The 14,294-nt window shown below is 42.3% G+C and overlaps 1 protein-coding gene across 2 annotated transcripts in view; it reads right to left on the bottom strand.

The window, feature by feature from the left end:
* Positions 1–14,294, bottom strand: part of OSBPL5 (oxysterol binding protein like 5) — a 129,115-nt gene that overhangs the window by 14,840 nt on the left and 99,981 nt on the right. For both annotated transcript variants that reach the window (XM_083718226.1, XM_083718225.1), the window contains exons 8-11: positions 10,203–10,374; positions 5,646–5,862; positions 2,963–3,147; positions 1,504–1,585 (exon numbers count right to left, since the gene is read on the bottom strand). In XM_083718226.1, coding sequence (XP_083574352.1) covers positions 1,504–1,585; positions 2,963–3,147; positions 5,646–5,862; positions 10,203–10,374 — 656 coding nt within the window. The remainder of the gene's footprint in view (positions 1–1,503; positions 1,586–2,962; positions 3,148–5,645; positions 5,863–10,202; positions 10,375–14,294) is intronic.

Genomic DNA, 14,294 nt, shown 5'->3' with positions numbered 1-14,294 from the left:
AGTCCTCTATCTTCTTTTGTTTCCCCTGCAATTACACTGAGGGCGGCTCAAATATATTTCATTACTGGTAAATTATACCATCGCTGGACAATGACCAAGTCTGAGAACTATGTGCCAATTTTTGAGACTTCAGTGAAGTCAAATTAAGCTCAGCTCTTAATCAGTTTTGAAATTTTCTTAATTCCTATTTTGTCTTTTGTTTTGGATTTTTTTAAAAAAGAAAAAAAGAAGAAAAAAAAGAAAAGGAGAAAGTCATAATTTCTAAAGCTCATCTAATTACAAAACCAACCACAACCATGGAACTATCAGCTGGGCTACCAAACTGTTTAGAGATGGAAACATTCAGCTGGCGACAAGAAAAGCAGGGATATTTCCCAAAAGAAAAACACTAGAAACAAAATGAAGTGTCTTAGAATGAGAACTGAGGAGCAATAGCTGCTGGATTTGAAATTGGTTCTCAAACTTCATGGACAATTGCTATTTACTTCCAGGAGAAATTACTAAGAAATAAAGAATTGAGAACTGGAATTCCTATTTGAGCAACACAGAAAAAGTAGTTTTAAGTTGAGACAAAATCTGCAGATGGAACAGGAAGCAGAAATACCTTATGCTTCCTGCCTCCCCCCCCTCACCAACCTCACAAAGCACCATTATGCAATACAGTACCTCAAGAACCACCTCTCTCCATATGAACCTACCGGACCCTGAGATCATCTTCTGAAGCCTCCTCCACAAGAGGTCTGGAGAGTAGCAACACAAGAACAGGCCTTTTCTACAGTGGCTCCCCATTTGTGGAATGCTCCCCATTTGTGGAATGCTCCCCAGGGAGGTTTGTCTGGCACCTCCTTCATACACCTTTAGGCACCAGATGAAAATGTTCTTCTTCAACCAGGCCTTGGGCTGATTAACATCTTATACCCCTTTTAAATGTGTTTGTGGGAAGGAGTGGGGTATCGGTTTGTGTGTGTGTGTTTTTTGTTCTTGTTTTTATCATGTATTTTGTGCTTTCAGTTGAATTTTTATGTTGTGAACCGCCAAGATCTGTGGATGAAGGGTGGTATACAAATTTAATTAACTAATTAATAAAATGTCCCGATGCTCAAAGCCTGAGCCTGTGAGTTCTCTTAAGTAAGCTGGGAGGGTTTTTGGTGGGAGAAGCTTACTTTTTCTTTTTCATTTTTTTAAAATCTGCTCTATCTCCAGAAGGATTGTAAGAGTAATCCCCTATATTTAAAGAGTGATATCCAACAATAGTTATACTCAGGGTAACTTAAGTTCATTCAATATTTGTACCCTGACTATTACTAATGTTGGATATCACCCAATAACTATTTAACCAACATTAGTCATTCTGTTTATCCTTGACCACAAAATATTCTGGAAAAATTGTGGGCTTGCAATGCTAGCTTTTAGCTGGGAGAATTATGTATCTAGTTTATCCTGAACCCAATATAAATAGGGGTTCTATAGCACACTTGGAGTATGAGTTAAGCATAATCTTACCTTTGGCTTCTTATAAAAGCCCGATAGGTACCATCTCAATACTTGCTTGATTCGACAATATGGGTCTTCTTCAAGAGCAGCTCTATAGGAGAAGAGTAATTAGCTGATCTGTTTGCCCTAGGTGGTTTTACAGACACATGAAATCACATCAGATACAAATAGAACCAACAGCAGCACAATGTGGAAACCCTTCACTATCCCTTTCAAGCCTCCCTTGCTAACTTAACTTGTACTTATACTACCAAAGCTTAAATTGAATGGAACTGTCCGAATACTTCATCTAAGAGTCTTTACCTGATCTTAATCTTACCCTGGCTGGGTAGCTTAGCTCATGGCTACTGTATAATTTTACATTGTTATGGGTATTTAGTTATTGCATTTATATGCCAACCTTTTCCCCAAGGCACCCAAAGAGGTTTAAATTTTTGAAATACTAGAACAAATCAATGACATAAAATGTAAAATAAAATGTAAGAGTGGTGCTTTACATGAGCTACTCCATTAAAAATGCAGGGCTATGGAGAAATCTACAGTCATAAAAGGCACTTGAGAGAACCAGACAGCCTATAGCACCACAGTCCTAACACTGTAGCTACTTATGGAGAAAATTAAGTGTCAGATCTCCTCCATTCATCTGAATAAAAATTGTGGAGACAGTGAGACTTACACAAAGGTCAGTGATATTTAATTGTAGATTCCATAGCAAGTGTTCTGAAATGTTTTACCCATCTGACTCTTAAAATCAACACCAAAAGCTAGCTGGAAATCTGAAAAGAGCATTTAAGTTTATCCCACCCCTTGCAAACCAGCTCATGAAGACTGCACATTAAAATATCCTAATTTTAGATCCTGCCTCACTTTATAGGAGGGGGAAAAGGTTTCCTACTGCACAAGATCCTATGTATGTTTACTGAAAAGTAAGATCCACTGTATTTAGTGGAAAGTATTCCCAGAAAAGTGCACAGAGGAGAGCAGTCCTAGTCTGCCAAACCTAAAGGCCTGCATAATATAACCCCTAATTATACCTTCAAAAGCATCTAGGTTTTGTTTTTTACTGTACATGTTATTGCTGCTTAAAAAATGCTCCAGGATTCATCTTCCCTATATGCTTGCTCTCCTTGTTCCACAAACCTTAACCTATCAAATAGGTTGGGTATGCAGTTATTGCCAATTACACACTGGCAAGGCTGAGTGCAGCAGAAAGCATATCAGTACACCTCTCATTTTTCTTCTTCTTTGCTTTCCTCACAGCTCCCATAAACTGTTGATGTCTAAAGGTCACCGAAATGGATTCCTGTCCTGATTTACGGCACCAGCCGATTAACTCCAAGAGCCTCACGTATTATCAGGGAGCCCTTTCAAGCACACAAACATCCCAGCTGCAGCCGGACTAATACTCCTGGCACATGGGTGCACATCTGCGCACTGCATCATCAAAAAGCCGGCAGGCGCTGCTTACTGGGAAAGTAGGTCGGCGTGGTAGTAATAATCGGAAAGCTTGTTGAGAAAGGAGCGCGGCTCCAAGATGAAGGTGGGCAGAACGACGCGGGACAAGTCCATGCCAGGCCTCAGCTGCTTCAGGATGATCCACATCAAGCTCTTGTTTTCATCGGACACAGTTTCTGTTTGAGAGCATTCGCCCGTCTAAAGAGAAGAGGGTGGGGAAAAACCCTTCAGCTTGCTGGTGCTCCATTTTGTTGTTTCAATATTTGTAATCTCCACTTTCATAAAGTATATATCAAGGCAGCTTACAGCATATAAAATATAATTTAAAAAATTATCTATAAATGTCCATAAAACAATTAAAAACATCAGTAGATACTGGTTGGTTAGAAAGAGAAATTCATATTGTGAAGGCATGTTTAAACAGTAGATCAAGTCAGGAAGTTCCTATTTGTGCCATGTGTCTACTTCCTGTTTGGTTGCACTCTGTGATCTTGTTCACAAATGAAACACTAAGCCAGACCATAGCTCAGGATGAATGAGCAAACATGCTGGCTGCCAGAGAGGACATGCTCCTCCTCCTCTGCTCCTTCTGTTGCTACGCTGAGCTAAGCAGGTTTGGCTTAGCATGTCATCTCAACCAGGGCTTGTGGTTTATCTCTCCTAGCCAGACTAGGAGCTGTGAAGCATAGGATGAACTTTGGTTACAGCTCATGGTTTGTTTGAAGAGAGCTAAACCACAAGCCTAGGTCTGGAGTACAGGTTAAGCCTGACTCAGCACAGCTGTGGAAGAACAACTGGAGGAGAAGCCAAGAAGCCATGACTTCATCTCTGAGAGCTTGCATGTTCATGCTAAGCCATGGTTTGGCATAGTGCCAAGTGTGAACCAGGTCATCGTTGTGTGCAATTCAACAAGGCTAAGCACATCCAGAGAGAATTAATGCAGATACAAACCCCTTTAACAGGCTGATTTATGCACCTCCTGAAGCAACCTCAGTGTTTTCCTCTCAACAACGTGGGAGAAAGAATGTTTTATTGATGTTGGGGCCCAACATCTAAACTTTTAATGGCAAAGAAAACTGTAAGAAGCTAATCTAGCACTTGGATGTTGCTTTTAAGCTGCTTTTAACTAATACTGTAAGCTGGTAGTGGGAAAGGCACTTGCTAACCACGCTCTGCCTCAACATTCCCCATAATTCTCCCTGTAAAAAAAATGGAATAGTTTGGGGTCTGTGAGAGAAGCAGGCTGTGCAAACGAAGAACCCACCAATCAAGCTTCTGGGGAATTGGATCACTTCACAAGGAGTTGGCTTGTACCATTAACAAGGTGACTTGAGGTGAATCAGGGAATCCCTAAGCTCTGAAGTCATTACATGGCCTTGGATATTCCAAAAACTTAACTGTACAACCTCCCCACCCTGCTTTATTTTCTGAGAAAGAAAACCCAAGGTGACTGAGACTACAGATACAAGGCGAAACTTGTGGCTGCTGCATTTCCCTACCTTGGGCATCATTTATGCTCCAGTATTGACCTGCAGAGCACGGCTCCCTAGAGCAAACCCACAATGGGAACTTAGCACCATGCCACTTGCCGCAGAGTGGAGTTTGATATAAAGAAAGCCTGTGAGCGGAGCAACAAACTTTTTCCCTCTCTATCGATTTCTATTAGTTACAATCTGTCTTGCGCCCCAGACAAACAACATCCCTAAGCTTGATCCACCTTAGATAATGGAAACTGTTAGACGAAAAGCTATTGCAGTGGTGCTATAAGCTATGATGTGTATTGATCTGTCAGTGCTTTCATCAGATGTATTTGCCAACTTTGCAGGGGCATATATCTTGGCCTCACACATATATATCACAAAGGATTGAAAAGCAAGTCCTCCCAACAACAGGAATAAAGAACAAAATTACATTTTTAACTGTTTACAGAGGGATACCCTATGTTACTGTGCCTCCAGACTTTTAGAATTTTGCAGGGGGAGTTCAATTGCATACCAGAACTTTAGGTTTGTGCCTTTGATGTGGTTTCAAGAGCTCTGCTGCCCTAGCACAATAAATATACTTAAAAAAATAAATCAGATTTTTTGTGGCTTGGAAAGTGGCAGGGAAAGGCATTGAAAAGAGTGGGATGAACAAAGGTCTTACAAGGGAGTAAGCATCACTGAATACAATGGCACAATGGCAAACTCTGTAATGATACAATCCAAGTTCTCTTTTTTTCATGTTCCATTTAAGTTCCACGACTGACTCTGGATTTCCCACAACAAAAAAAGTAACAAATTGTATAAGGTTAACAAAGTTTCCTCTAATTGGGCATGAGCATGTGCCCTGAGGTTATTAAATTGGGTGAGAAATAATGTTGTAGTTCTACTAGTAAGCCATTTAATGTAAGTCCATTGGCCTATTACAGCTTACAAGCAGCTCATTTTATTCATGATATGAAGGAAAAACCAACACATTTTACACTTCTCATTGGAATAAGGCAAGTTAAATTGTCCTGGAAAACAGATTATTGGAAGGGCAATTGCTCTCCTGCTGTCTCTGGCAAACGACTTTGTCAGTGCGACTCAGCTCTTCACAACAGAAGAAAAGAAACGGGACGAAGGAAAGAATCTTCTATCATAAGGCGAAAAATGTAGTGGACAGATGGATAACAAACTGTGGGGGGGTAGATAGATAGACGTTAAAATGGTTACCTCTCCAAATTCTTCATAGTTCTGCTCCAAGTAGGTGGTCCCTTTCTTTTCCTGGGACGACTCCCCTTGGAGTTCGGACTGATCGCTCTCACTTTCGTTTGTCTTCCGGCTGTTCTCATGCATCTCGTTCTCCGACTCTTCTATATTGTCCCTTTCAGATTTGTCTGAGAAAGCATCGTTCTCTAGGTGGTGGTTCTCCAGAGCTGATTCATTAAAGCTGAAAGACACAGATGGTTACAATGTCTTAGGATGCATACATGCTAATCTGTCTGTAGCATGAAAATGGTAGTTTTTTCTCAACCCAGAAACGTTCTTGCTCCTCCTTAACAAGCAACTCTCAATCTTGATTGATTCTAGATCCTGCTGTCAGCAAGGGTAGGTATGCTTACTTAACATGCATTTGCAAATCCTTGACTTAAGTCATCCACACCTTTTCCTCCATGCACATGCCCCCAGGTGATTACAATTTTGGTATACACCCACCAGAATGCGGTTAGGCAGGTGTGGCTACACTCCCCATTGCCAGGACCCCCTTCATCTGTTTTCAAATGGAAAACTTGCAGGGTAACACAAAGCCAATCTGCTAGCAGCTTTTATTTTGGGAATGAAATCAGTTTCTCTAAAAGCACTTTCCAGAGGCAAACACTACACAATGGATCTAGATCGTATTGGAACTACATCAAAAAACCAAGTCCTCTGTCTCCACTGATTCTAGAATAAGATGTTGTGTGTACGTAGCCTGAGTTTCAAGGTGCTGGAAGCCTTGTAAGATATGGTTGCTCACCGGATACAAGGATCATAAGCAAGGTAGTGTGGCTCTGCAGTGCCATTTGGAGTCTCTCAAGACAGGTTTCACATAATTGGAAGCCCCAGAGCCCAACAACAGTTCAGAGCAGGAAAGGAATGCAGGAAGCTGGTAGGGCATCCCTCACAGATCCCCACCCAGCCTCTGCTTAAACACCCCAAGGAAAGAAGAATTGGCTGAGGGTACTTTAGATTTTGGTTATTATTAGGACTGTCACCTGATAAAAGAAAATTTAGTCAATTTATCCTACAATTGTGAATTAGTCAATCCAAGGGCGCCGACTCCCCCCCCCCCACATCGCAGGGGCGCATCATGTGATGTGTCACGTTACACATCACATGGCGCGTCCCGCCCCCACCTAGCGCCCAACCCCCCCCCACTGGGCTAGGACACACAGGCATCCTGCCGCTGTGATGCCAGCGCTCGTGCACTGGGTGGAAAATGGGAAGCATGGAGCTGGGCTCCATGCTTGGCCTCCTCCTCCTTGCATGACATCAGTGAGGAGGAGGTGGTGGGGCAGGGCCACAGATTTGGGGGGAGCACAGCCCCCTCCTTGAAAAATGGGGGGGGGGCTGAAGACCCCTCACCACTTGGCATGCAAAAAGACTTTTGCCAGTTCTCACAATTATTTTCAAGGCATTGTTCCACTGTATTCATTGTTAAAGCCAGTCCTACAAATGAAAAACAACCAGAGATTAATTATGATTGAAAATGTGTGTCTGGCATGAAAGACTCTCCAAAAACCATGAGAAGCTTTACTGAGAGGCTTTACAGTTGCATGTTAATCAACAGAGTGATTTCAGGCTTTGCGCCAAGCCACATCTCTACCATCTTTCAATAATATGCCCACTTGCATTAGCAAAATTAGCCTTCCATTCAGTTTTATCTCAGAAGAGGACTGTCATGAATAAGGCTTAGAATCAACCAAATCTGAAATAAAGGCATACAGCAACATATTGCAACTCCACTTTGAAAGTCAAGTGAAGAGACCTCTATGTCAATATCTCATACTTTGGAGCACGGTAGTTCATTTATGTGTTTTGCTCAAGGATCATATATTTGATTTACTGCTTTGAGCTCATGCAACTAAGGTTTTTTTAAAAATGCCTACAGTCCAACTTTTTCATAGATAATTATTATGGTCTCTTTCTATTATGAAAAATGCCCCCTATCCCCAATCTGAAGGGCATGATAGAGAAGGAATATTTATTCCACAAGGCAGGATAGGATAGATCTGGTTTCCCAAATCGCTCATGCTCTTTGGCCCAGTTCATACTGGCAAACAACTGGGGACTGACCATGTTGAAATTCAAACTGCAGGGGGAGCTGGTCCACATGGGAATCATTTGCAAAGCACATGCCACTAAGTTTTGAAAGTTTACAGTAGTAAATCTGTGTGACGTGTGTTATAAGTCTAAATGGAAAACAGCACATACATATGGACAGCCACATGAAATAATTTAAACAAAGTTTGGATCAAGCCCTGGAGTCTAGTTGTTTGCACCAACTGGGACTTCTTGAACAACAGCTACTATGCTCCAAAGGGCAACCTAAGCTGGTCCTTTATCTGGATTTTGGAGACAAAAAGGATCCCCACCACCGGCATATGGGAACTTTAGGGTTGCATATGTAAGGTGGATTAAAGTGCTCTGTCACCTGTGTGCAACTAACCTGCTTTCTTTTTAAAACGCAGACGTTTTGCCATTTGGAAAGTGATGTATTGAATGTATTGAAAGTGAATGTATTGAAAAGTGTTGGATGAACAAATGACTAACGGGAACACATGTAAACACCTTGCAAGCAATTAGGGTGAATGCAGAATGTGTCCTCGTTGTCGGATAATTAATCCACAAGCTGCTTAGAATGACAGTGGAATGGACTCCCTCAGGAGGCTGTGGACTCTCCTTCACTGGGGGATTTTAAGCAGAGGTTGGATGACCATCTGTAATGGATGCTTAGCTGAGATTCCTGCATTGCAGAGGGTTGGACTAGATGACCATCCTAGGGTTGCCATATTTTGAAGAGCAAAAAAGAGGACACATTTGCTGACTTCTAATTTTAACCATGGATTGCTCTGACGCATGAAAAAGAGGACATGTCCTGGAAAAAGAGGACATATGGCAACCCTTCCAACTCTACAATTCTAGGATTCTATGAATGCTTAGCAAAGACTGGATGCAGTCTAACCACCATGTAAGTGTTGTGCAAGCAAAACAGGACAAATGCTCAGTAATAGGTTGTCTGCAGGGGCCCTTGTTTGCAACAGATGGGGCGAAGTACTAGTTTCACTTGATTCTCTAGATGCAGACAATTTTTTCCTGCCTCTCTCAATAAAGAGACACTGCTGTATTTGGAACAGATTGACTGAAAGCAGATAAAACCTTTATCTGTAATCCCTGGAAATATTAATACTGCATGATGGGTTACTAGATTTTAAATGGAGCATCCCTTAGGCTGTGAGAGCAGCACAGACCAGGAAGCAGGCACACCCCAGATTTCAGAACTCTCAATCTCCATGGCATCTGCTGAACAGGCACCCCAGCTTTTGAAATTTTGATCTGACAACTCTGCTTAATGGCCAGACAGACATCAAAGGTAAATAGTCACAGTAGAGGCAGATGCTAAATCCTAAGTGTGTTTGTGTGTGTGTGTGTGTGTGTGTGTGAGAGAGAGAGAGAGAGAGAGAGAGAGAGAGAGCGCTTATGGGAGTAGAATAGCCTGGTTCTATTCCATATACAATTTAGAATTATAAAATGAATGCAATGCATAAAGGGAAAATTCCCATTAGCAATCAGCAGCAGCAAGTCTTTGTAACTGACAGAAAAGACTTAATAGTAGTGCTACTTGGAACAGAGGTGTAAGTTTGGAGCAATCCCTGTATGGGCATTCCAATAACTGAAAGTAATCACAATTACTTTCTCTTGTGTAGTCACCCAGCACAGGAAGACAGCACTAGCTGGGGAGCGAATTCTTCCATGGAGGATGACCAACTTGTTGAAGACACAATGTCTGCTTCTTTAATTTCCAAGCATAATTTATATAAGCTGAAGAAAGCATTACATGTAATTAAATGACTTACTAATAATAACATGTCAGCTTAATTGGCTTAATTCCCCAAGGGGAAGATGTTTAACTGAAGGATTTGATCCCATCATGGAACACTGTGCCAGTGATAAATCTTCTGCTAGCACTACCTGGATATGTGGGAGAGAAATGCTACTCCTTGGAAGTGATCTACACTTAGTTTCTGCAATAAAATCTGTATCCCTTCCTGATGTCTAGGTGACAGATTTTTACTCACAGGCTCACTATTTAGAAAGCAATGGATGTTGTTATGAATGTTTACCTTGAATGTTAGGAACACACAGCTGAACAGAGAATAGTGTGTGTGTGTGTGTGTGTGTGTGATGCCTGAGAACATAAAAAAGAGCCCTGTTGGATCAGACTAGCAGCCTATCTTGCCCAGCATCCTGTTTTCCCAGAAAAATTGCTTTCAGAATATGCCCAAGGAGGGCATTAAGGCAAGAGCCCTCTCTCACTGTTGCTCCTTGGCAAGGCATGTTCAGAGGCAGACACCTTTGCCATCCTGACGTTGTCCTAGTTCAAGTGAAAGGATGCTCTCATTACAAAATGGGTTTTTTACTCACTGCTACCACTTAGAAGGGATTAAAGCAGATGCATGAAACGTACTCTCAACTGCAGGAACCACTACAGAACTTCAGAATATATGCAGTAAGTGTGTACATCCTTACTGAAAAAGTTCCTGATCCGAGATGGTAGCCGTGTGCAGTAGGTTGTACAGGCCAGCATGCGAAGAATCAGCCGAGCAATTCAACTCTCCATCTTTCCCTTGCTTGGATGCACTGAGCCTGAAGAGGCTTGAGCAGCGCAAGGCCAGTTCCAGAGCATCCAACCAACACCGGCCTATAAAAACACAAACACAGAGGTCAAATAGGAAAATGCAGAATGCTCCCTTGACTGCTTCCCATTTTGTGTATCCAGACATTTAATCCATATCGAGAGAGACAACGGATACAGTACACAGCAAAGATTTCAAATGTCCTGAAAGCAATGAGACTTGATGGCTGCAGAATAAGTGTTACCATTTGATACTCAGTTCCTCTCTTCAATATTAATAGCTTTTTACATCCTCCAGGTGATGGCCCAAATATGAAATATTTCAGGATACAATTTGTCCCTAAAAGTTTACCCTCATCGAAAACAACAATAGGCAGATCACGTATAGAGTGCATTTTAAATCTATACATCATTTCCGGTCTTGGTATTTGTGGTTTACATGCCACTCAAATTACTGAGATTCTCACAGTTTTACACTGTAATGGATACTAAATATTAAAATACTCAAGCTGTGCAAAGTAACATGATCCAAGTAGCTGCCAGAGGAGTTGCCACATCAGTTTCATTCAGCAAATCACTGTCCAGTACCTCAAAATACTGACACATTTATTATGGCACTGCTTTTACAAGGACAATAAAATCTGTGTTTCCCCATTTATGGTTTTCTTCCATTTCCACTTAGTTTTCTACCCCCATCTTCCCCACTTAGGAAAGCCTGCTCCTCACTTCATAGTACCCTCTGTGAGAACGTGTGGCAATTTCTGAGCAAAGTCCTCATATACATTTTGCTAAATCAAATGGATTTAAGCGGCCCAGGAACCCTGAAACGTAAGACAAATTGTGAGGCTTCTCACCTATTCTATTCCTTATGTACTCTCAAGAGTGGTACATTTAAAGTGTACCATGTAGCATTTCCCCCCCTAAGCTAGTGTCGAAAAAACCTTTATGAAAAAGCATTGCTAATAGTGACTGATACCCTGGCATTTGCTTTGGGGGAATCTTCCTATGCAGGCAAACAAAGATTAGTGCTTGAGCCTATCCTACTTCCTCACTGGTGCAAGAGCTACAAGGCAAGTACGTGCAATTGGTTTCCAGTTTCACTAGTGATAAAGTGACGTTCATTCTGAAAAGCTCCTTAAACCTGGTGGCATATAATTGGATACATAATGCTTCAGTTGTAGAAATAGTCTCCCAGGAATTATTTCAGGTTGTTTTTTTTTAATAAAAGAAATCTATAAAACCTTCAGCCTGCTCAATCAAGCAAATGCTAGGGTTAAAAATAAAATGTCATCAAGTAAAGAAAATAACACCAAAGGGCATCATTATTAACAGGAAACAAATGGTTCTGCATATAGGACCAAACAGCTCAAAAAGCGTAAGACAGACGGTGGTGAAATACTGATTTTCATATTGTACTGCAAAACTCCCCTATGTCCTCCCTTCGAAAGGCAACTCCAGAATGGAAGAGGGCCTCTCTCGGTTCCAAATGAGTGCCTTCCCTCAATAGCAAGCATAATTTTCTCTCCCAGAAACTTGTACTGTACTCTCAGACTTGCAGCAACCAGTTCCTGTCCATGAGGCTATATTTGGAGGATAACATCTGGGACACCTGCCAATGTGGAGACACTTTCTGGATCTAAACCAGACAGCACAGACAGACTCACCCCATCTCTCTTCCTCTCCCCCAGTAGGTGGCATAGAGTGGGTTGTAACTTTGATTAGGCTTTCCTCACTTTTATAAACTGTCACCCATCAAAATGGCTTCCAAACCTGCTGTTTGTGAGGCATGATTCAACCATATATAGGCAAATATAGTCTGTGTGGTTCAGTGGATTGTCACTCCCGTGCAACTAAACAGCTTACATATAAAGCTTGTCATTTTTGTGGTAAGAAAAGCGATGGGCAATGTACTGGAAAGCAGGGATAATGACAACGCTGGGCATATAATCTTGGTGCAGACAAAATGGAATGAATGCCATATAGTCTCCCTGTAAATTTTGTGCAAACAAATCAGGATACTCAACCGACAGACCATCTGCAAGGACACTTAAACAGGTAAAGAGGTCCACTATAAGCGGAAGCTTTTGGGTCCTTGCCCTTCCAAAGAAGAAAGAATAAACCTGGGGTTTTCAGCCTAAGGAGGGGCTTCTGTTAACTGCTACACTTGGAAGGAGGCAGTGAAGAGAGCAAGGGATGTTTCCAATAGAGTAAGCCCACAACTTACACACATTTAATTTGTGCACATTCAGCTTTATGCACATGATAAGTAAGTAAGTAGTAGAAAGGGGGCAGGGTTCTGGGAAAAATGACTTTGGCAACCCCACCCACCACTGAACCCAATGTGCTTTGACTATATGCAATTTTGGTCTCAAGTGCAATCCCTGGAACATAACCCCCACATAAATTGTGGGTTTATATCAAAGCTAGTAGGCATTAATATATGAGTCAGTATGGGCGAGTGCATTTAGGAGAGTAAAAGGGGGAATGGATGGATAAAGAGACAATATTTAAAGACTGCAGAAGTATGTGAATTTTTATTTGTCCATATCCTATTTTTAAACTTGCCAGGTTTTACAGGTATGCAGTATCAAGACAAGTGGTTCAGCTACTGGACTTAAGGCCCTGCATTTAGACCATGGACTGCGTTGTCTTATGCACCTTCTTGCATTGGCTTTCTGGTTGGAAGTGTTCCTCCAACCATCATATTGTGAAACACTTGCTCTAAAAAACTGACTTCAACAGATAAAGGGTAAATCAATGTAGGGCAATACTCCCTTGTGTCCTACAGGTGGTGCTGTGCTTTTAGAATCAACTACATCTGCTGAACTGAAGGATTAAAACTAAAAACTGGAGGCCGCCAACTACAACACCACCTCCTCCACTGGAACCCACACTGAGCCATATCCTTCAGATTTGCCAGCAAAATAAACCAAAGCAATGATGCTGGAACCCGATGAAAGAAGTCACAGAAGAGTGATTTTGATACCTTTCAAGTTGGATAATCACATAACACTAACGTAATGAAAGAGAGCTGCACAGGAGCAGGCAGCACAAGACTTTATTACGTGTCCTCTTCCCCTCACTACTGCTCTGTCAAGATATCTGAAATATTCACTGAAGAGATCCATGTGAGCAACGTACTGATGGCACCTAGACCCATATCTCTTAATGATGGCTCACAACAGCTTCATAAAGGAAAAGGTAAAGGTACCCCTGCCCGTACAGGCCAGTCGTGTCCGACTCTAGGGTTGTGCGCCCATCTCACTTAAGAGGCCGGGGGCCAGCGCTGTCCGGAGACACTTCCGGGTCACATGGCCAGTGTGATGAAGCAGCTCTGGCGAGCCGGCACCAGCTTCATACAGGTATTTAAAAAGCATTGGGGATAAAACAGTAGTCGCGGGCAGCAATCTTGGACGGCTTTGGTGCGTAGTGGTTGTGGAGCTTCTCTTGGATCGTGTCCCACGGTGTTGCCTGGACTGCTACAGGCGCAACCAATGCTCTGGCCATCTCGAACACCTCAGGCCCACAGAGGCTGAGGAATAGGTCCCGCTTATGCTCCTGTGATACTTGCGTCAGCTCGTTGGCTTGGAGGTAGCAGTCGAACCGAGCAAGGTAGGAGTCCCATGATTCAGAGCCTGGCACAAATGGTGGTAGAGGCACAAGTGAAGCCATGATTCTGATGCCAGTGTAGAGGGCGATGGATGGAACACTGTGCTCTAGCCAGAACAGTCAGCTCTGAATTGGTTCTGTTCAGTGATTTCACTCAGTGATTCAGCTCAGTTCAGAGGGTGGCTGCATCTGGCTGTGCTCAGATGTCCATCTATCCCATCCTCATCGCCAGTGTTAAGTTGTGGGTGAACATATCAGACGACACAGCGATTCTTCAAACAGCTCTTGTTTATTCACAGGCCAGGGCAGAACTCAACTGAAGGGCTCAGTCAGCCTGCTTATATAGAGCTCCAGTACCACGTTGCTGTAACAACTTT

The sequence above is a fragment of the Podarcis gaigeae genome, assembly GCF_964106915.1.
Source record: "Podarcis gaigeae genome assembly, chromosome: 1".
In the NCBI taxonomy this organism is placed as follows: Eukaryota; Metazoa; Chordata; class Lepidosauria; order Squamata; family Lacertidae; genus Podarcis; species Podarcis gaigeae.
Note: the sequence above shows the minus strand (reverse complement) of the source record. Positions and strands in the feature narration are given on the sequence as shown.